General features: G+C 35.3%; 1 protein-coding gene and 1 non-coding gene across 2 annotated transcripts; both read right to left on the bottom strand.

Annotated features, from left to right (window-relative positions):
• Positions 1 to 12,886: 12,886 nt before the first annotated feature.
• On the bottom strand, positions 12,887 to 13,985 carry LOC107625337 (Integrase-type DNA-binding superfamily protein). The gene has a single exon (XM_088506317.1). It carries the CDS (start codon positions 13,792 to 13,794, stop codon positions 13,051 to 13,053), a length of 744 nt encoding a protein of 247 aa, XP_088362443.1. The 5' UTR covers positions 13,795 to 13,985; the 3' UTR covers positions 12,887 to 13,050.
• Positions 13,986 to 21,700: 7,715 nt separating this feature from the next.
• Positions 21,701 to 21,808, bottom strand: LOC148574209 (small nucleolar RNA R71). Its single transcript, XR_015905758.1, has one exon. It is a non-coding gene; the product is annotated as a small nucleolar RNA R71 (small nucleolar RNA).
• Positions 21,809 to 24,501: the final 2,693 nt, after the last annotated feature.

Consider the following 24,501-nt stretch of genomic DNA (forward strand, 5'->3'; position numbering starts at 1 on the left):
CAATCCAACTCATTTATATGATATTAAACCCAAGGATTGAAGGGGGAATGGACCAAGGAGTCATAGTGTAGTTTCTATCATGTTTTAGGGTAGAATTCTAGAGAGAAGGGCTCTCTCTTCTCTCTAGATTTAGGGTTCTTATTTCCATTTCCTTTTTTATCTAGATTTTAATCTTGTTTCATTTTAGTTTTCCTTTACTTTTATTTGTTCTAGTATTTTAGTTTATTTACTTCTCTTGTTAATTTCTTATTTTGCTCTCTTTTATGTTGATGAACCATTGTTGGATCTTGATTTCCTTTTAATGCAATTTTATGTTTCTATGTCTTCTTTTATGTTTATCTTCATTGTTATTGTTGATTTCTTACTTATGTTGGTTATGGGTTTCATTAATTCTTGCATTTTGTGATGTTTACTTTAATTGTACTCTAGGTGTTTGTTAAAATGCTTTCACTAGTTTTTGAGTAGTTTTCTTAACTCTTGGCCTAGGCTAAGAGAATTGAGTGACCTTGAGTCATTGGGTCTCATTGAATTGGTGATTTGAGAATCCTATGTGGTCAATTTGATAACCATTGATTCTAGCCTACTACTAAGTCAATTTGTAGCTAGGTTAGGACTTATGGATAGATGTTGATCAAGCCTATTTGACGTACTTAATGCATTGAGGTAGACATTATACTTACTTCAAGCATAGGAGTAGACTAAATAGGTTGGTCCCTCATAATTGTCAATATTTGGTTTGTAGACAAGGATGGTGATCTCAATTACCTATGTCTAGCCAAGAGTTCTTCCTTTCTTTTATTAATTCTTGTTATTTACATTTCTTGTTCCTTATTACAAAAACCCCAAAATATTCCTTCATAGCCAATAATAAAGCACTTCATTGTAATTCCTAGGGAGAACGACCCGGGATTAATACTCTTGGTTATTTTATTGGGGTTGAACTAGTGACAATCAAATTAAATTTGATTTGAGCATCACTTGTCGGTTGAGAACTATACTTGCAACGAAGTTATTTCCTCTAACCGAGAAGAAATTATTAGCCGACGGTTTTGCTCTTTCAATTTTCTTGGTTTGTATATATATAATAAGTTTAGTCAAAATAATGAAAATTTTCCAAGAATTTATCTATAGGGCACACCAATTGATTTGTGTAAAAAAAATTTCATTGAACTTGCTTGAACTACATTGTGAAATATGGTTTTGAGCTAAGAACACACAACCATGTGAGTTTTGAGCCTAATTGTGTGATTGTATCATATTAACCACTATTTTCCTTCTTGTGTGTTATTCTCTGTCTATAATTGTAATCTTTGATTTGTTTGATTCCTTATGTCTATTATTCTGTGTATGAATAAATTTATATGATTGAGACCTTTATTTCATTGAAGCTCACTTACCCAAATAGCTTTACCCTTTTGTCTACCATTGTTAACCAATTTTGAGCCTATTTTAATCCCCTTTTGTTCTTAATTTTAGCACATCACTACCCCTAAGTAAAAAATAATAAATGTCCTTAATTTGGATCTTTGATTAGCTTAGGCTAGTAAGAGTGTTTATCATTCAAGTGTGGGAAATTTGGAGAACATTGGGTGAGATAAAAGTGTATTTCATAGTTTTATTGAAAATCTTGGGAATTGGGTACATACTCATGTATTAATTATGTAAACCATATGCATTAATCTTTTTGTATATATTATGTTATTGAAAAATAATTGGATGAAAAAAAGAAAAAAAAAGTAATAAAAAGGGGACAAAATGCCCCAAAGAAGGGTAATAATAACAATGCATATGTGTTATAGTTGAAAAGAATGCATGAGTATGTGTGAAAAACTGAAGAATGCGTAGTTAGGTTTGTATTTGAATTGTATAAGTTGTTATATGTGTTTGGTGAGAGTTTAGGTTAATCAAAGATGCAAATTTCAAGCTCACTTAGCCATATATATATATATATATATATATATCCTTACCTTGACCTTATCCCCACTACAACCTTGTGGAAAGTCCTCATGATATTTGTATGCATACATTTAATAATTGTTGATTGTTAGATGAAAAACAAATCTTAGAAAGAATGATTAGAGGAGAATTGAGTGAATCAACCCTATACACTAGAGCGATTAGAGCGGATACACATCCGATGAGGGTTCGATTGCTCAATTACATGTTTTCACCTATGATCATCTCTTTTCTTGCAAGTTGTTAAATTCTTTTCAATAACTCAATTCAATTGTGGATTTGATTTGATTGTGATTGCTTTAGCCCTTATGTTTATACATACTTTCTTGGAGATTGATTTATTTTGACCAAGTAGTTGCATGCATGTAGATAGGATGCATTTAGATAGTTTACTTATATTGAATAAATGATAATACCCTTTTTTGTATCTTTCTTGGTTTATCATGATGACATGCATGGTTTAAGTTTGGGGAAGTTGATAAACTCCAATTTTGTGATTTATCTTGTGTTGAATTTAGAGGATTTCATCAACTTTTCTCACATTTATTCAATGAAATAGTATGGTTTTGTAAATTCTCTCTAAATTGTGCTTAAGAGTGAAAACATGCTTTTTAGGCTTTAAAATTGCTAAATTTAATTCACTTTAATTCTATTCGATGCCTTGATGTATTTGTCAAGTGATTTCAGGTTTTGAGGGCAAAGCTTGGATCAAAGAAGTGAAGAAAAAGCATGTAAAGTGGATAATTCATGAAGAAATGAAGTTTTGAAAATCTGCCAGGCGAGGCGTACGCGTGACTCACGTATACGCGTGACAAGCAGCACGTGACCTTATTAAAGAAACACGCTGGGGGCGATTTCTGGGGATGCATAATCCCAATCCAACTTATTCCTAAAGCTATTTGATGCATGATGAGCGGATATTTTTTACGCTTTTTGGCATCATTTTCATATAGTTTTTAGCATGTTTTGTTTAATTTTTATTAAGTTTTTATAGGTTTTATTGTAAAATTCATATTTTTTTATTCTACTTTGAGTTTGTGTGTTTTTATGCAATTTCAGGTATTTCTGGCTGAAATTGAGGAGCTGGAGCAAAAGTTTGATTCAGAGATAGAGAAAGCACTGCAGATGCTGTCCGGATCTGACCTCCTTGCATTCGAAAGAGCTTTTTTGGAGCTACAGAAGTCAAAATGAAGCTTTCTCAACGGCTATGGAAAGCTAACTTCTAGAGCTTTCCGGCAATGTATAATAGTTTATACTTTTCTTTAGAATTGAAGGCCTAAAACCGGCGTGCAACACCAGCCTCCTGTCCTAGTCCAGGCGTCCAGCGCCCAAAGGAGGAGACCAGCGTCCAAACGCCCAAAGAGGACCCCTAGCCAATGTTCAATGCCCTAGAGGCCTCCTAGCACGTGGATCTCATCAAAGCGCAGCCCAAACACTCACCAAGTGGGCCTCGGAAGTGAATTTTAGCACTAAAAGACTGGTTTATCCTTTCTTATGTAATCCTTAGTCATTAGCTTAGTATTTAAAGACTTTTTACACTTGATCTTCGAATCATATAGGAGGATCTCTTCCAACATATTTCGTTTTTATGATTGTATTTTCTATCAGTATGAGTTTCTAAACCTCCTAGGTTGAGGGGAGGAGCCTTACTGAGTTTTATGGATTAATAAAAGTACTATTGTTCTCTTCAATCCGTGTTTGATTTCTATTCTAAGATGTATCTTTGTTCTTCATCAATATGAATACGTTGAACTGGCATAAGTTTATCACATTCTACATGGATTCAGAGTGAGTCTTTCATCGGACAATGATGAACCACCAGCTTGATTATACATCTCTTAGACAGCTAATCCACAACTTCGTTGGGGACTTCTCGAGACACCAGTTCAGCCGAAGTACAGGGAGATTAGAGTCTATGTGGTAGAGGCTAGAACTCAAAGGCGCAACATCCTCTAATCCGGAAGATTCGACCTTGTCTGTGGCATTTTGAGTAGGATCACCAAAGGGAATGAACTGCAGGAGCTTCACCTTCAATCAGACTGGATCCGCACTAACCTTGGGGTTCAGATCTGGAGGAGTATTGGCGGCTGCTCAAACCAGCGTCAATCACATACAGCCTACCATAGAAGAAATATTCACAATTGAAGAAGACAGTAATACCAGCGTTAATCCAGAAGGACAAAGCATCTCCAAGCCTTAACCACCTTCTTATCATTATAAACTGGTCAACCTAGTTTAGATCTTACAAATCCAACAACTCTTCTATCTGCCTGACTAAGATCTACAAGATAACCATAGCTTGCTTCAAACCACAATCCTCGTGGGATCGACCCTGACTCGCTCAGGTATTACTTGGACGACCCAGTGCACTTGCTGGTACAGTTGTACGAAGTGTGGGGATTCGTGCACCAAGTTTTTGATGCCGTTGCCGGGGATTGTTCAAGTTTGGACAACTGACGGATTATCTTGTTCCTTAGATTAGGTATTGTCTTTAATTCTATTAGAGTCTTTTATTTTTATTTTCTTCTTATTTTTCGAAAAGAAAAATTTTCAAAAATTTTTTTTCTTTGTTTAATCTTTGTTTTTGGTTTGAGTCTTTTGTTTTTGTTCTTGTTGAGGGAACAAGGGGGGAGCAAAGGGGGAGCAATTAGGATAGAATAGAAACATGCTTTAGGTTAGAATTTTAGAGAGAGAAGCCTTCTCTTCTCTCTAGAATTAGGGTAGATTTAAGTTAGAATTCCCTTAGATTTAGGTTTAATTCTTGTTTTATGTTAGTTTTTCTTGCAATTCATTATTCTTAAATCTTTGCTTTCTTAGTTTGCTTGTTATTTCTTCTATTTTTTCATTTTTATGTTTATGAACTCTTTGTTAGTTTTGTTTTCTATTAATGTAATTTATGTTTTATGTTTCTTATTGCTTTCTTTAATTGCTATTGTTATTTTCTTGCATTGGGTAGTTGTAGGATTTACATTTCTTGCAATTCTACCATGCTTTCCTTTTATGCCTTTCAAGTGTTTGATAAAATGTTTGGTTGGGTTTTAGAGTAGATTTTGATACTCTTGGCTTGTGATTGAGGATTTAGGTCCCTTGAGATTATTGATATCCAGTTTTATTGGTGATTTAGGGTTGTTAATTGGTTTTAGGACCAATTACGTCCACTTGACTTAATCCTCCGATGTTAGAGGGAAACTAAGTGAAATTAACTCTTTGTAATCATCATGATGTGGTCAATGGTCCAATATAAGAAACCTTGACTCTTGATCCTTGCCTTGAGTATATTTTAGCATTTATAATTTCTTAGTTGTTAGTTTTAATTTCTTGTTTATCAAACCCAAACCCCCAAAAGAAACACCATAACCAATAATATGCACACTTCCCTGCAATTCCTTTGAGAGACGACCCGAGATTTAAATACTCTTGGTTTTTATTAGGTTTGCTTAAGTGACAACCTTTTAAACTTTGATTGAGGATTAGTTGTTGGTTTAGAATTATACTTGCAACGAAGTTCTTTTCTATTGAGAAATTCTAGACCGACGATTTCCCTCACGTCAATTAGCTTCCCTTCCCATACCTATAATCCAAATGAAGAACAAATAACTTAATCATGAACTAGATCAATGCAAGACATCAAAATAAAATAAACGTAGATTAATAATCTTTAGAAAACAAAAACAGAGCTCATAACCCCTTGACAGAGAATTAGTTACCCATGGAATGAAAGAAAAACAAGAAGAAAACTGTGGTGAGGAACGGAATGTCCCGTTTTATGAACAAGGTTCACTTATTTATATCTTAATTCTAGAATTCAAATTCAAAACTATCCTAATCTTATTTTGAGGAATGATAAGATAACTAACTACTTTTCTTCCAATTCAAATCAAAACAATAATTCAAATCTAATCTAGAAACAAATCCTAACAACCAAGTCTTTTATGTTTCTAGAAAGAATTAATAACTAATCTTCTAGAATCTTGAATCTTTTGGATGTGATTAAGGCTTCTAATATTGTGTATGATTGAGATTAGGCCTTAATTGTTACATCCTAGGAGTTTGGAAAGTGTCTTCATGCTGGGCTTGCATAGAGGACTTTGGGCGTGTTGCCTAATTACATCTTCAGGGGAGCTGTCATCGGGCTTCTAGTAAGGCACGCCGGGCGTACATGTTTGGAGAGAGGGATTGCCGAGCGTGGGGCCTTGGTAGCCAAGCGTGCATGGTGAAGTATGGGGCGTTGTTTTTCGCGTCTAAAAGATGATGGTGGTGGCTGGCTCAAAATATAGTCCACTATAGATGTATGTATATCATTCTGAAGCTCTAGACGTTAGCTTTCTAACGCAACTAAAACTGCATCATTTGGACATGCTATAGCTCAAGTAGTGATCGCCTGAGTATGAAGAGGTTAAGGTTGAAAACTTGTACTCTGAGCTTGTGGACATGCACGCTGGGCTTGTGTGTTTGGGCTTTGGTTTTCTCCCTTTTGGGCACGATTTTGCTACTTAGGGCACAGTTTTTCCACCCTTAAATCGTACTTGTATTTTCCTTGTAAATAACCTTATTTTCTACATTTTTTTAGCCAAAAACTCCTGAAAACACAAAAACACTATCCCAACTCTAAATATTTGATTATTTATGAAATTTCATTAGAAAAAATAAGAAATTTGACTAAAATCTAAGAAAATAAATGAAAAAGAATCCTAAAAATCACTTAAGTTGACGTGTTATCACCGCCCAACTGTTGGGGTGCAGATGAGATGGCACCACTAAACAATGATTGAGCAGCGCTTGAATAAACTCACAGACCCATATCCAGTCGGCAACCCAGGTAGAGTCGGGGTTTATATAACAAACCTTTTCACCGACCCCGAAGAGCGAAAGCTCGTACTGACGTTGTGCCTCCCCGCCTCCACAAACCGAGCCCTTATCACGAAGTTTCTAGAGGTCTTCCTCTGTAACTCAAGACGGCATCCCACATACATCAGTGGTCACCCAGAAATATGCATTAGGAATGCCGCCAGTCAGGACAACGGAAACCCTAGCGCCCTCTGCCGAACCATACCTAAAAATGGGAACACCACCGTCATCCCACTCCTTGGAAGAAGAAAACCATACAAATTTCACAACTAACGCGCCAAAAAGGAAGCCTAAAAGACAACGGCACCTCCCCGCATTTCCATACCATTACCACTATCACGAAATTACACTAAAAACAGTGGCACCGCTCTGATTTCCAACCACTCCGACCCAGAAAATCACCCCAAATAGACAAACGCAGAAGCAAGTAAATTGAAAGGAAAAAACAGGACAAACAAACTCAAAATATGCATAAGAGAGTTAGAAAACACCAACCTGATTTTCTAAAACAAACAGGAAAAATGACGCAGCACAAAATACGTGACGAACAAATGCACAATGCACAAATGACCAGGTCGAAAGGCAAGCAGCAAATGGAAAAGTATGGAAAGAGGAGAAAAGTGAAAGAAAAAGAAGAAGTTACCAAAAAAAGAAACATAAAAGCAGAAGTGGTTACAAATAAAACCCAAAACATTCAAATGTGAAATGAAGGGGTGGAGAGCAAAATGGGAAGAGAGCACAAAAATTCCCCCCGCCTTAAACGTCAATATTACGCTTGGAGAGTTGCAACTAACAAAATCCCCCTTCAAGAAAACAAACGAGCAAATAATGGGATGGCCAAAGCGCTACATGGACTTCCAACCTCTGCCAGAGAACTCAAATGGCACTCGACCCTCCATGGCAGGCTCACGGCTACACGACAAAGCAAACCTCTACAGGGATGAGACTAAGTAAGCATACTCTCTTGCTGAGGGGACAACTGTTCCGTATCCGATCTTCGGGTCTCCCATCGGAGCAGCTATAACTTAGTTGCCTGGGCCTGGGCCACCACAACGGCCCAAACCAGCCTGATAACCATAAACACCAAACAAACATTCAAATTTAAACACTTTTCTTATCTTAGCCAACAAGATAAGATAAGATAAGATAACAACTCTAAACTATAAAAAGGACTCAAGTACGTTACACATCCCTATCCCTTATTTATATCTCTTAAATCCATTCTGACTTGAGCGTCGGAGTGTTTTTGCATGTATCACCCTGCCACTCCAAAAGTCTAGTTGCGAGTCCCTGATCCATCTCACAATTTGTACCAGCAACTTCCAGTACAGTTTCCAACAACTCAAGCGAATACACATTATTATCATCTGCATAGTAAACAATGGCGCTCAATATGCTTAAACGCCAAATTCCTCTAGTGAACTCATTTGTCCTTCAAATCAGCTTCACCATATACATCATTCCGGTCTTTCTCACTACCTCCGCCGTCTCCATCAGCCTTCATCTCCACCACAACCGCACAACACCGGCGAAGGCACCAATTGCAGTAACTGCCCTAGCCCATTCAAAAAATATACCTGAAGAGCACAGTTATAGGTTGGTCGTGTTACCGCTATCAGCTGCTTCCGCGACACAAAATCGAACCTCTCTACTACCGATCGATGGTTCACTACGCTCAGAGTCACCGAATTGATGATGAAACTGCTCTCTCTGCGACTACCACTTTCACCACTGACAAAAGCTTGAACTACTTTGCTTCCTTCCTCTGCAACAAGTACAGCCAAGTCACATGGCCCATGTCACTTTGCAAAGGATTGTGTGCCTATACGGCTATGCCTCACTCTACATAATAATGTCACACGGCCCATGACCTACTAAATCCACATAGAATGGTAGACGCAAACCACAAACAAGGAAGGAGTGGCCATGGGAGCAAGAAGACTGGCAATGTAGGAAGCTGAAGAAGCCCACTACTTACAAATGAGGTGGCCCAGTTGATGAAAAGCGGTAACTGTCCATCGTGTGAGCTGCAGCTCAAACAAATTTCTTGCCGAGATAATGCCAAAACAAAAAAAACTTCTTGAGGAAATATTCGAATATATGTATCAACAACTTCTGTACCATAATAAAATTAGCATTTTACAATTCCTTTATGCAAATCCTTTTAGTTGAAGAATTGAAGGCAAACATTCTTAGTTCATGGTATCAGCTCATTGTTATATTAGTTTTTCTTTTCACGAATTTAAAATTTGTATATCCTTATACAATTTAAATGTTTTGAGAAAAATTCTTTAAAGTAAAATAAGACAAAATGTATGTATATCACTTTTTTTAGTCTTTGACGGTAGTTTATCTTCATTAAAAACTAGGATGTCTATATGGTTACTCCAAGCATGCAAAAATAATTGTTTACTCATTTTGATATGTATATTTAAAATAAAGTTCTGTGTTCTAGAAGAAAATGTATATCACTTTTTGCAATCTGCGAGGCTGCATTTGTTTCTAATAATAATATAAAATAAAATATTAAAAATAAGATAAAAAATAAAAAAATAAAATTTTGTATTTTTATATTTTTGTATTTTGTTTAATAATAAATTAAAATAAATTATGAAAATTTAATTTATTTTATTTTTTTATTTAAAAAATTTGAAAAAATAAAATAAAAGATATAATTATAAAAAATTAATAAAAATAATAAAAAATAAGTTATATCTTTTGTTAGTATCTTTATATCTTTTTCATCAGGATAAATATAAAATATACTAATTCAATATCTCTAAATATAATATTTTTATTCATATCTTATCTATTAAATATGATTTTGTATTTTTATTTTTTTATCTCAATGCTTTATTTTTGTAAATAAATAAAATACAAAAAAAAAAAAATTCCAATCTTCTAAAATATTAGAAAGACGACACACATATAATGATTTACTAATGCCTCTTATGTCAGATAAAGTTATTTTTCGTAACTTGCCGAATATTGTGAACTATATCCATATATTACCCATTGCAGGTCCTATTTTGGTAAGAACTACAAATAACAAAAATCAATTCTATATTTACATTAATCCTCAATTTTAATTTACCTTCAAATTGTACTATTAAAAATTCCTTAGTACTACTTGTGTATTTATTCCAAGAGAAAGCATAAGCTTCTCTTCTTCTATGTTTATTTGAGAGGAAAATAAAATAAAATAAAATAAAATAAAAGAAAAAGAAGAAAAAAAATAAGAAAAAAATAATTATTTTTTATTATTTAATTGAGGAGGAAAATTAGAGAGGAAGAAAAAGAAATAAAAAAAATTCGTGAAATTCACCAATTTTTTTTTTTTATGTTGGAAAGAAAAAGAAGAGAAAACTTATTTTTTCTCTGTATTTCTAATATTATCCCTTCACTTTTTTCAATATATTTTATAATACAAGAGTAAAATTGTCTTTTTATAATATTTCTTTCTTTCTTATTTTTCTCCTATCCAAACACATCTAAGGAAAATAAAAATCCACTCAATTTCTTTTTTTCCCTTTCTTTTCTTTCTATTTCTTTTCTCTCTATTTTCTTTCAAACCAAACATAGCCTTAAAGCATCCAAAATTCGAACGAAAACCATTTTGAAAAATAGTCTGGCTACACATCCAAGTGTTTTTGGCAAGCAAATCCAATCAAGTTCGCTCAAAATAAAAATTATTTTCATCACACCAACGTGTATCACACGCGCATTTCAATAACGCAACTTTTTCGTCCTCGTCTTCTCCTTCTATCTTTTCGTTTCCTCCTCTTCCTCTTTATTCTTTCAAATTCGCGCACGTAGGTTCTTTTTCTTCTTCTATTTCTCCGTTTCCTTCTCCTCCTCCTACTTGTTATTCTTTCAAATTTGCGCACGTAGGTTCTTCTTCTTCACACACGCAGATTCTTCTTCTTCTACTTCTTCTTCTTCTTCTTCTTCTCTTTCGTTATTGTAATCACCAACAACACCAACATTTTGCTTACAAAAACTAACATTTTGAATTAAATTTGAATTTATATAATGGACAATGTTTGATTCATTTAGTATTATATAGTGGTTTCGCTTTGATAATATTTTCGATTCATTCTAGACACAGGTGTTTCTGAATTTGAATTTATATAATGGACAAATATTCGGTTTATTTGGTATTATACAATGGTTTCGCTTTGATAATATTTTTGGTTCATTCTAGATGTAGGTGTTTATGAATTTGAATTTATATAATGGACAAATGTCCAGTTCATTTAGTATTCTACAATGGTTTCGCTTTAATAATATTTTCGATTCATTTGCAGTCCAGGTGTGTTGTCGATGAATAATTTGTCCCAATGGTTAGAATGACTTTCAAGATAAATTGGATGGAATGGAATAAAATATGATATAATTGAATAAAGTAATAATAAATAATTTCATTATTTTTTGCTAAAAAAAGGCTCCATCATTAACAAAAATACAACCAATTCATTTCTAGATCCAAATGAATCTCAATTAAACTAAGAAATAAACCGAAATTAATTAAAGAATAAATAATTTGGTCAATACTTATCAGCAGCATCAAGTGAACCTCAATTAACACAAAAATGTACTGAAATAATTAAGAAATAAACCGAAAATTATTGAATGATAGCAGCAGAGAAAATCAGAACTAATAAAGATGTTCACATAATGTTGGCATTATTGGTGATGATGATAACGAAAAAGACAAAAAGGAAGACGCAACATTGAAGAAGATGAGAAAGAAGAAGGGAAGAAGATGAACCTGCGTGCGCAAATTTGGAAGAAAAAAAGAAGAAGGAGGGGGAGGAGGAGGAGTAGGAGGAGGAGAAGGAGAAGAAACCAGAAAAAGAGAAGGAGAAGGAGAAAGAAGCGCGTGATTTGAAAAGTTGTTATAACAACTTGGTTAAACTTGATTAAATATTTTGCTTGGATGTAGAGCTTTATTCTTGAAAAAATAAGCATTTTTATAAGAATTTCGATCCTCTAAATTTTAAATTTGTACTTTAGAAGGTAAAGTATAATTTTCTACTCTTGAATGATTTCTCTCTTATATTTATTCTTAGTCCTACCTATAAAATAAATAGTGAGAGATTACACTCTACTCCAAAACCTTTTCATAAAATTAATGTTATATACACAATTAGATTGACATTTATAAAAGACAATTATGAAAAGGTAAAAATAAAGAAAGGTTTTGTAACATGTTTTTGGGAATGATATAAACACCACTTTTATATACGAAAATATTTAAGGAGTTAAAATTTGGAGTAAAAAATAGTCATAACTTATTTTTTAGATTTTATTTGTGTTTATTATTTATCTACAGAATAAATACATAATATTATATATAATAATTGTATAATTAAAAATATTATATAAAATTATAAATATTAAATTAAATAATTTTTTTTGTGTCAAAAAATTGAATAATTTAACTTTGTATTATTATTTTTTTAATATTACTCTTTATATATCCTTTCAATTTTGATATTAATAAAAATAGATAAGAAATAAGAAAAGATAACAAAAATTTTGTGAGTAAATTATCGTTTTTGTCTCTAACATTTGGGGTAAATCCTTTTTGTGTTTCTAACATTTAAATTGTTCTATTTATATCCCTAACGTTTGTAAAAGTGATTTAATGTTATCCTGCCATCAATTACACATCATGAGCTTTAGTTAGATTTCTAAAAATCTCATCTTAAAATTAGACTACAAATGTCTGGGACAAAACCGATAATCCACTTCGGATAATAGTTTATCAAAAATTGAAACTAATCCGTGCAATATTTACCTATAATTCACTTTTTTAGGGATAAAATTGAACTTTAACACAAATAGTGAGTACAATATTAAAATCGAACACATTCAAATGAGATCTAATTGAGAATGAATACGTTCAAGTGAAAATAGTTGAAAAATACAATCTGATCTGTTAGTACAATTGACGACATGATAATATTGAATCACTTTTACAAATGTTAAGAATACAAATAGGACGATTTAAATGTTAGAAACACAAATAAGTCTTACCCCAACATTGAGGACAAAAATAAAACTTTCCTATACAAAATGGTGCAAACGTTATTTATGAAGCTTTTATTACTGTAAATTATACACCCCAGTGAATATCAAATGAAGATATTTAAATAGCATATTTTGTTAACCAACTATCTTTGGATTACTCTTCATTTTCTAAGTTCTAACAAGTAAGAAAGGAAACCAAAGTCTCAATACTCAAACAACCATGAGTGGAGATAAAGGTGACAAAGGAGGAACGCTAAAGATTGTTCCCATAACTTCGGTGTCCCAAAACCCTTTCCAACACGATGGTGTCAAAGGACATGCCGTAAAGCACTCCTCTTTCTTCACTTGCTTCTTATTGTTACTCTCCACAACATTTTCACTACCCTCTTCATCATTTTCTCTTCTCCTCTTCTCACCAACCTTCATTATTGAGCAAGAAACTGAACATTCTTCAGAGTATTCTCCAACTTCAAGAGGGAAGTTCAGTATAGCTTTGCTTCCTCTCATCTTGAAAGCAGCTCTATCGTATGCTCTTGCAGCTTCTATGGCTGTGTCAAATGTTCCGAGCCACACCCTGGATCCTTTCCGATTTGGGTCGCGAATCTCTGCGGCGAACTTCCCCCATGGTCGTCTCCTAACGCCTCTATAATGCTTATCCTCGTTCGGGTAACAATTTTCCGAGAAACTTTGGTTGCTGCAATTAGCGGTTGTTCTTTCATTTTGTTGTGTGAAGGTCATTGTGAGGGCTGGTCTTGTTGAAGGGATTGAGATTTTCTTCAAGAAGGGCTTGCGGTTGCTTAAGTTTGAGGATGTTGGAGGCATAGAGAAAGAGGCTTGAGTTTGAGGGATTTGAATATTGTTGGGGTGGCTTGAAACATAGTTTGGTTTTATATTATTAGTTCGTTGGGGTTGCAAATGATCACTGATGCTCATATTGGAGTCAAAGGCTTGCATACTTCTCTAAGTTCTAATTAAGTCCAAGGGCAGAATTAAAGGATTGCATAGAACTAAGAAGGGTTTAATAATTTGAAGGATTGCATAGAACTAAGAAGGGTTTAATAATTTGAATGATTGCCGAAAGGAGGAGTCTAAGAAAAGGGGAATTGAATTGGTTGTTTTGTTTTGTTGAGTGGAAAGTGGGAGTGAGAGGCGTATAAATATGGGAAAGACTGAAGTGAGGAAAGTAATTTGGGGATGCTTCGATATAGATTCCAAGATGGAGAGACGAAGCATCGTTTTCTTTCTATCGAGTATTGGTGTTTATGTTACGCCTCTCTTGTCTTTTTGGTTGATGTCAAATGTCAAGTTGACTATTTGTTCTAATGGGGACCATTGTCCACTATAAATATGGACTTTCCTGGTTACTTCCAACTGTAGTTGGATTTAAGTAGGGTGTTTTAATAGAGAACAATGACAGGTAAATCTACTTTTGTGGATTAACCAATTTTGATAACAGAGGGAAAAAGAATAATTATTATAAAATATGAGTTTGGTCTCCAATTTTATTTTTTAACAGTGTCTTTAATAAAAAGTAGTTATTATCTGTTTATACTCTGACTCAAAATATAAAGTCAGGTTCAATAAGGATAAAAGACCCAACTAAAAGAGATGGTCTCTGCTGTTTACCCGATCTCTTTAAAAGAGGTCGGACACGATAAAAAGAATCCAGCCCTACTTGTCCAAACAAGTAACTGTCTCCCCAAATATTTTCTACTATCTGTACCTTCACTAAAAGATAGATTTTAACAAACTCCTAAGATAAAGAGAATGGTTACCCATTAACACTACAACATTTTGGGTCTATGGCCACAGTTTTTTTTGTTATGGTAAAAAAACCGTAACAAAAAAATTATAGTTACGGTTTTTAAAAAAAGGGTGGCCTAAAAGGATCTATAGTCACGGTTTACAAGGGTGACCTAAAAGAGTCTATAGTCACGAATTTTTGGAATTTCCAAAAAAGGTCTATGGTCACGGTTTTTTAAAAAAGGGTGACTTAAAGGGGTCTATGGTTGCGATTTTTTGGGGTGACCTAAAGGAGTCTATGGTCATGGTTTTGGGGGATGACCTTAAATGGTCTATGGTCACAGTTATTCAAAAAAAGATGACCTAAAAGAGTATATAGTTACGATTTTGGGGGGTGACCTAAAGAGGTCTGTGATCACCATGTTGCAGGTGACCTAAAATGGTCACGGTTTTGGGAGTGACCTAAAATTGTCACTCTCCAAAAGACATCTATGATCACGGTTTTGAGGTATGACCTAAAAAGTCTATGGTCACAGTTTTACGAAAGGTTATTCTAAAAGGGTCTATGGTCACGGTTTTAGAGAGTGACCTAAAAGTATCTATGGTCACTGTTTTAGGTGGTGACCTAAAGAGGTCGATGGTCACAATTTTCGAAAAAAGGTGACCATAGAGTACTTTTGGCACGATTTTGGAGGGTGATCATTGATAGCAAGAATCGTTGTCGGTCTAGATTTTCTTCCTAAAGAAGGGAATCAATTCGTTGTGAGCATAGCTCCAAACCAACAAACAATCCTCCCAATCAAATTAAAATATGGGTTTTGTGTCACGAATAACGAACCCCTAATAAGAATTTACCGAAGTATTTGGACTCCGGATCGTCTCCCTAGGATACAATGAAGTACTCAATTATTGGCTATAAAGGGGTAAGGGGGTTTTTGGGTTCATAAGAGGGCAAGAAAAGTAGATTAAGCAAGTAAGTAAAAAAAACAAGATAAAGAACTCTTGGCTAAGACTTGGGTAATTGAGATCACCATCCTTGTCAACAAACAAAATATTGATAATCGTGAGAGGCCAACCCATTAAGTCTACTTCCCAAAAGCTTTAAGTACGTAACATCTACTCCTAAGCTTGAAGTACGTCAAATAGGTTTGATCACATCAACCCTTAAGTCCCAACCTACCTACTAATTAGCTTAGTAGTGGGTTAGCGTCAATGGGTATCAAATTGATCACCAAGAGTTCTCAAATCACCAAATCCATTATACCCAATAACTCAAATTTACCCAATTCCCTTAGCTTAGACCAAGAGTTGACAAAACTACTCAAAAACTAAGGAGAGCATTTCATCAAACACATAGAGTGCAATAGAAATAAACATCATAAATTGCAAGAATAATAAAATCTACCAAATACTAATTGCAAGAAAAATAAATTCACAACTCAATTCATCAATAGAAGGAAACATCAACATCAAATTGCATTAAATGTAAACCAATTCCAACATGAGTTCATCATCACAAAAGAGAGCAAAAGGAGAAATTAACATCACAAATAAGAGAATAAAGATGTAGAGATGAGAAATAATAAAAGAAAAAAGATGAGATCAAGTAATTAAACATAGATCTAAGATAATCTAACCTAATCCTAACCTAATTCTAGAGAGAAGAGGGAGATTCTCTCTCTAGAAAACTAACTAAAGGCTCATGTTTACTAAACTAATTGCTCTCCCTTTGCTTGGACTTCAATTCTGCATGAAATACACTCAGAAACAAGTTGGATTTGGGCCTGGGCAGCTCAGAAATCGCCCCTAGCGTTTTGCCTTTAAGTGGGCCATGTGAGAGTATCGGCACGTACGTGCCATGTGCGCGTGCGCGTCGATTTGGCTATTTCTTCATCCGTGCGGACGCGGCATGTGCGCGTGTACGCCTCTATGTAAAACCACTTCTGTGCGTGCGCGCCTTGTACGCGTGCGCGCCCATTGGTGCATTCCCAATCTTTGTTTCTTCATGCATTCTCCCATTTGTATGCTTTTCTCCTCATTTCTTCCATCCAATACTTGCCTTATAGATCTGAAATCACTCAACAAACACATCAAGGCATCGAATGGAATTAAAGTGAATCAAAATCACCAATTTAAGGTCTAAAAAGCATGTTTTTACACTTAAGCAAAATTCAAGGGAGAATTACAAAACCATGCTATTTCATTGAATAAATGTGGGAAAAGGTGGTAAAATATCCTAAAATAAGCACAAGATAAATCACGAAATCGGGGTTTATCAATCATAGAGTATAGTTTTCAAATTTTTTTTGAAACCCTTCCCAAACGACGTATTTCCTCCCCCAAATTCCCCAATTCCCCCTAAGTTGGCCATTCCCTCACTCGTCGTACTTCTCTTAGGAGAAATGAATGAAGATATCCCTTGGTGCCAAAATCCCCATTCCCTTTCTCCCAGCCACACACCCTCCTCCCCGTCATGCACACGCCACCTCTAGTCATGCTCCAACCCCTCTCGTCATTCACAAGTCACCAGCTTCTTCCTCATGGTCATCGAAGCATCATCTGTCATCATCCCCTTTCTTCTGCTCATCAGTCACCAGCCCACTGTCCCTCGTTGTCGTATGTGGAGTCATTCGTCATGGTTGTCTCTCAAAGCCCCAAACCCCTCTTAACGTGATTGATGTTACATTGGGTAAATGACGATTTGTTAAGTGTTGAGGTAGGTAGGGCATGTATTAGACTTAAATTTGGCATTGAGTGGAATTTAATTTTATTTATAATAAGTGGAAATTTTTATGATCTATTGTTGAGGTTCTAGGTAGTGTGATTATTAAGAATGAGGACTTTAATGAGATGTTGATTTAAATATAGAGATACTCTAAGATCCTAAATTGTAATTCAGTCATAGGATAAGCGTAAGCCTTAATTGGGTCAGGTTGAGGAAGTTTAGAAGTGAGCATAGGTGTTTGCAATCTGAAAATAGAATGTGACTTCAATGAATGATTGGATTAGTTAATTAATGAATTAGGGGCTGAAAAATAGAGTGGCGTGATGCGTGAGTATCTTATACCATTTTTCCTATCATTTTCCAATTATTTTTAGTTAGATTTTATTTAGTTTTACTTGATTTTAGTGCAAAAATCCCTTTTGGACGCTACTTTTAGTTGTTTTAGTATTTTTATGATTTTAGGTGAAATTCAAAGCAATTCGGTAGAGTTTGGAGCAAAAACAGAAAATGCTGGTAGCACCCTCCCTAGGTGCTAAACGCCCAACTGGCGTTTGGCGCCAGTAGGGGACTGATGAGCGGATAATTTATACGCTTTTTGGCATTATTTTTACATAGTTTTTAGTATGATTTAGTTAGTTTTTAGTATATTTTTATTAGTTTTTAATTAAAAATCACATTTCTGGACTTTACTATGAGTTTCTGTGTTTTTCTGTGATTTCAGGTATTTTTTTGCTGAAATTGAGGGACTTGAGCAAAAATCAGATTGAGGTTGAAGAAGGACTGCAAATGCTGTTGGATTTTGACCTCCCTGCACTCAAAGTAGATTTTCTGGAGCTTCAGAACTCCAAATGGCGTGCTCTCAATTGCGTTGGAAAGTAGATATCCAGAAATTTCCAGTAATATATAATAGTCCATACTTTGCCCGAGTTTAGATGATGCAAACTGGCGTTCAACGCCAGTTCCATGCTGCATTCTGGAGTAAAACGCCAGAAACAGGTTGCAAAGTGAAGTTAAACGCCAAAAACAGGTTACAAACTGGCGTTCAACTCCAAGAGAAGCCTCTACACGTGTAAAGCTCAATGCTCAGCCTAAGCACACACCAAGTGGGCCCCAGAAGTGGATTTCTGCATCATTTACTCATTTCTGCAAACCCTAGTAACTAGTTTAGTATAAATAGGACTTTTTACTATTGTATTTACATCTTTGGAACATCTTTTGGATTATCTTTTGATCCTTTGATCACGTTTTGGGGGCTAGCCTCTCGGCCATGCCTGGACCTTATCACTTATGTATTTTTCACGGTAGAGTTTCTACACTCCATAGATTAAGGTGTGGAGCTCTGTTGTTCCTCATGAATTAATACAAAGTACTACTGTTTTTCTATTCAATTCAAGCTTATTCCTTCTCTAAGATATCCATTCGCACCCAAGAACATGATGAATGTGATGATTATGTGACGCTCATCATCATTCTTACCTATGAACGCGTGCCTGACAAACACTTCCGTTCTACATGCAAACAAGCTAGAATGAGTATCTCTTAGATATCTAATATAGAGGACCGAGTCTGAGATATTAGAATCTTCGTGGTATAAGTTAGAACCCATGGACGGCCATTCTTGAGATCCGGAAAGTCTAAACCTTGTCTGTGGTATTCCGAGTAGGATCTGGGAAGGGATGGCTGTGACGAGCTTCAAACTCGCGAATGCTGGGCGTAGTGACAGACGCAAAAGGATAGTAAATCCTATTCCAGTATGATCGAGAACCGAGAGATGATTAGCCATGCAGTGACAGCGCATTGGACCATTTTCACAGAGAGGATGGGATGTAGCCATTGACAACGGTGATGCCCTACATAAAGCTTGCCATGGAAAGGAGTAGGAATGATTGGATGAAGACAGCAGGAAAGCAGAGGTTCAGAGGAACGAAAGGCATCTCTATACGCTTATCTGAAATTCTCACCAATGAATTACATAAGTATCTCTATCCTAGTTTATGTTTTATTTATCTTTTAATTATCAATTCACCATAACTATTTGAATCCGCCTGACTGAGATTTTCAAGGTGACCATAGCTTGCTTCAAGCCGACAATCTCCGTGGGATCGACCCTTACTCACGTAAGGTTTATTACTTGGACGACCCAGTGCACTTGCTGGAATAGTTGTATCGAAATTGTGAAGAGAACTAAAATTATGAACGTGCGTATTAAGTTTTTAGCGCCGTTACCAACGAATGAACAATCACGATTTCGTGCACCAAGTTTTTGGCGCCGTTGCCGGGGATTGTTCGAGTTTGGACAACTGACGGTTCATATTGTTGCTCAGATTAGGTAATTTTATTTTATTTTTAAGCTTTTCTATTTCTTATTTTCGAAAATAATATAAAAAAATATAATTTCTTTTTCGTTTTTCCCACAATAATTTTCGAAAAAAAAATTTTATAAAATCATAAAAATCAAAAATATTTTTTGTGTTTCTTGTTTGAGTCTAGAGTCGAGTTTTAAGTTTAGTGTCAATTGCATATTTTTAATTTTCTACAAAAAATTATTTTCAAAAATTTCATGCATTGCATTCTTCATGATCTTCAAGTTGTTCTTGGCCAGTCTTCTTGTTTGATCTTCATATTTTGTTGTTTTGTGTCTTTCCTTGTTTTTCATATGCATTCTTGAATTATTAATGTCTAAAGAATAAAAATTTAAGTTTGGTGTCTTGCATGTTTTCTTTTCTTGAATTTTTTTCAAAAATAAGTTCTTGGTGTTCATCTTGACATTCAAAGTGTTCTTGGTGTTCATCTTGACATTCATAGTGTTTTTGCATGCATTTTTGGTTTTGATCTTAATTCTTCATGTTTTGTTTCATTCTTGCTGTTTAATAAAAAAAAAGAGAGAAAAACATCAAAAAGATATCTTTTCCTTTTTTCTCTTTCATCATTAAAAATTCAAAAATAAAAAAATATCTTTCCCTTTTTCACTCATAAATTTTCGAAAATTTGAGTTGACTTTTTCAAAACTTTTTAAAATTTAGTTGTTTCTTATGAGTCAAATCAAATTTTCAATTTAAAAATTCTATCTCTTTCAAATTTTTTTCAAAAATCAAATCTTTTTCACTTTTTCTTTTATATTTTTGAAAATTTCAATTTGATTCTCAAAAATCTTTTTCTTATTTTGTTTCATAATTTCAAAATCTTTACTAACAATTAATGTGATTGATTCAAAAATTTTTCAAGTTGTTACTTGCCTATTAAGAAAGGTTCAATCTTTAAACTCTAGAATCATATCTTTCTAGTTTCTTGTTAGTCAAGTAATCAACTTTAATTTCAAAAATCAAATCTGTTTAATTTTTTTTTCAAATCTTTTTCAAATTAAATTTTTCAATCATATCTTTCAATCATATCTTTTTCAAAATCAATTTCAAAATCTTTTCTAACCTTTTATCATTTTAAATTGATTTTCAAATCTTTTTTTTCAATCAATCCTATCTTTTTGTTTCAATCATATATTTTTCAAAACTACCTAACTAATTATCTCTAATTTTCGAAAATCACCTTCCTCTTTTTCAAAATTCCTTTTTAATTTAATTTTATTCCTTTTCTAATTTTCGAATTTTATTTTAAATTTAAATTAAAAACAAAAATATTTTTCTTTTCTTTTCAATTATTTTCGAAAATTCTCATCTCTCATATCTTTCTATTTAATTATTCATCTACTAACACTTCTCTTTCACCCAAAATTCGAACACCATCTTCCTCTCTGTGTTCAAGTTTTTCTCTTCCCCTTCTTTTATTCTTCTCTTCTACTCACATAAAGGGATCTCTATACTGTGACATAGAGGATTCCATATTTTCTGTTTTCTTCTTTTTCATATGAGCAGGAACAAGGATAAGAACATTCTTGTTGAAGCTGATCCTGAACCTGAAAGGACTCTGAAGAGGAAGCTAAGGGAAGCTAAAGCCCAACTCTTTGGAGAAAATCTGACAGAAATTTTCGAAAAAAAAGGAGACATGGCCGAAAATAATAACAATGCAAGGAAGATGCTTGGTGACTTTACAGCACCAAATTCCAATTTACATGGAAGAAGCATCTCAATTCCTGCCATTGGAGCAAACAACTTTGAGCTTAAACCTCAATTAATTTCTCTGATGCAACAGAACTGCAAGTTCCATGGACTTCCATCAGAAGATCCTTTTCAGTTCTTAACTGAATTCTTGCAGATCTGTGATACTGTTAAGACCAATGGGGTTGATCCCGAGGTCTACAGGCTTATGCTTTTCCCGTTTGCTGTAAGAGACAGAGCTAGAGTATAGTTGGACTCTCAACCTAAAGATAGCCTGAACTCTTGGGATAAGCTGGTCATGGCTTTCTTAGCCAAGTTCTTTCCTCCTCAAAAGCTTAGTAATCTTAGAGTGGATGTTCAAACCTTCAGACAAAAGGAAGGTGAATCCCTCTATGAAGCTTGGGAGAGATACAAGGAACTGACCAAAAAGTGTCCTTCTGACATGCTTTCAGAATGGACCATCCTGGATATATTCTATGATGGTCTGTCTGAATTATCAAAAATGTCATTGGACCATTCTACAGGTGGATCCGTTCACCTAAAGAAAACGCTTGTAGAAGCTCAAGAACTCATTGACATGGTTGCAAATAACTAGTTCATGTACACTTCTGAAAGGAATCCTGTGAGTAATGGGACGCCTATGAGGAAGGGAGTTCTTGAAATTGATGCTCTGAATGCCATATTGGCTCAGAACAAAATATTGACTCAGCAAGTCAATATGATTTCTCAGAGTCTGAATGGAATGCAAGCTGCATCCAACAGTACTCAAGAGGCACCTTCTGAAGAAGAAGCTTATGATCCTGAGAACCCTGCAATAGCAGAGGTGAAATACATGGGTGAACCTTATGGAAACACCTATAACCTCTCATAGAGAAATCACCCAAATTTCTCATGGAAGGATCAACAAAAGCCTCAACAAAGCTTTAATAATGGTGGAAGAAACAGGTTTAGCAATAGCAAGCCTTTTCCATCATCCACTCAGCAACAGACAGAGAATTCTGAGCAAAATCCATCTAGCTTAGCAAATATAGTCTCTGATCTATCTAAGGCCACTTTAAGTTTCATGAACGAAACAAGATCCTCTATTAGAAATTTGGAGGCACAAGTGGGCCAGCTGAGTAAAAGAGTCACTGAAACTCCTCCTAGTACTCTCCCAAGCAATACAGAAGAGAATCCAAAAAGAGAGTGCAAGGCCATTGATTTAACCATCATGGCCGAACCTACAAGGGAGGGAGAGCTCCAAAGGAATCTGAAGCTCATCTAGAGACCATAGAGATTCCATTGAACCTCCTTATGCCATTCATGAGCTCTGATGAGTATTCTTCTTCTGAAGAGAATGAATATGTCACTGAAGAGCAAGTTGCCAAGTACATTGAACCTCCTTATGCCATTCATGAGCTCTGATGAGTATTCTTCTTCTGAAGAGAATGACTATGTCACTGAAGAGCAAGTTGCCAAGTACCTTGGTGCAATCATGAAGCTAAATACCAAATTATTTGGTAATGAGACTTGGGAAGATGAACCTCCCTTGCTCATCAATGAACTGAGTGATTTGGATCAACTGACATTGCCTCAGAAGAAACAGGATCCTTGAAAGTTCTTAATACCTTGTACCATAGGCACCATGACCTTTGAGAAGGCTCTATGTGACCTTGGGTCAGGGATAAACCTCATGCCACTCTCTGTAATGGAGAAACTGGGAATCTTTGAGGTGCAAGCTGCCATAATCTCATTAGAGATGGCAGACAACTCAAGAAAACAGGCTTATGGACAAGTAGAGGACGTGCTAGTAAAGGTTAAAGGCCTTTACATCCTTGCTGATTTCATAATCCTAGACAATGGGAAGGATAAGGATGAATCCATTATCCTTGGAAGACCCTTCCTAGCCACAGCAAGAGCTGTGATTGATGTGGACAGAGGAGAATTGATCCTTCAACCGAATGAGGACAACCTTGTGTTTAAAACTCAAGGATCTCCTTCTGTAACCATGGAGAGGAAGCATGAAAAGCTTCTCTCACTGCAGAGTCAACCAAAGCCCCCACAGTCAAACTCTAAGTTTGGTGTTGAACCCTTACATTCAAACTCTAAGTTTGGTGTTGGGAGGTTCCAACCTTGCTCTAATTATCTGTGAGGCTCCATGAGAGCTTACTGTCAAGCTATTGACATTAAAAAAGTGCTTGTTGGGAGGCAACCAATGTTATTTAATCATATCTATTTTATTTTCTTTTTTGTTATTTCGTGTTTTATTAGGTTGATGATCATGTGGAGTCACAAAAACTACTGAAAAATCAAAAACAGAATAAAAAATAGCATTGAAAATAGCACACCCTGGAGGAGAGGCATGCTGGTGTTAAATGCCAGAAACAAGCATCTGTCTGGCGTTTAACGCCAGAAACAAGCATCTACCTGGCGTTAAACGCCAGAACAGAGCATGGAAATGGCGTTTAACGCCAGAAACAGGCAGCAGTCTGGCGTTAAACGCCAGGATTGCATGTATAGGGCATTTTACACGTCTAAAGGGTGCAGGGATGAAAAATCCTTGACATCTCAGGATCTGTGGACCCCACAGGATTCTCACATGATCTGTGGACCCCACAGGATCCCCACCACTCCTTCTTTTCCCTTTCCACCTTTTCATAACTCTCTTCCCCAAATATCCTTCACCAATCAACTCAATCACTCTTCCCCATCACCTCTTCACCACTCACATCCATCCTCTCTTCCCCAAAAACCCCACCTACCTTCAAAATTCAAAATATTTTCCCTCCCAAACCCAACCCTAATGGCCGAAACTTAACCCTCCCCCCACTCCTATAAACCCTTCATTCCTTCTTCATTTTGACACAACACAACCCTATCTTCACCCCTTGGCCGAAAACACCTCTCTCTCCCTCTCCTCCATTTCTCTTCTTCTTCTCTTTCTTCTCTTTCTTCTTTTGCTCGGGGACGAGCAAACATTTTATGTTTGGTGTGGTAAAAGCATAGCTTTTTGTTTTTTCATAACCATTAATGGCACCTAAGGCCAGAGAAACCTCTAGAAAGAGGAAAGGGAAGGCAATTGCTTCCACCTCTGAGTCATGGGAGATGGAGAGATTCATCTCAAAGGTCTATCAAGACCACTTCTATGAAGTTGTGGCCAAG

The sequence above is a fragment of the Arachis ipaensis genome, chromosome B2 (assembly GCF_059453495.1).
Source record: "Arachis ipaensis isolate K30076 ecotype BB chromosome B2, ASM5945349v1, whole genome shotgun sequence".
Lineage (NCBI taxonomy): Eukaryota > Viridiplantae > Streptophyta > Magnoliopsida > Fabales > Fabaceae > Arachis > Arachis ipaensis.

Excerpts from the sequence above, each read along its gene's own strand:
- LOC107625337 (XM_088506317.1), bottom strand. The coding sequence starts at position 13,794 with ATGCAAGCCTTTGACTCCAATATGAGCATCAGTGATCATTTGCAACCC.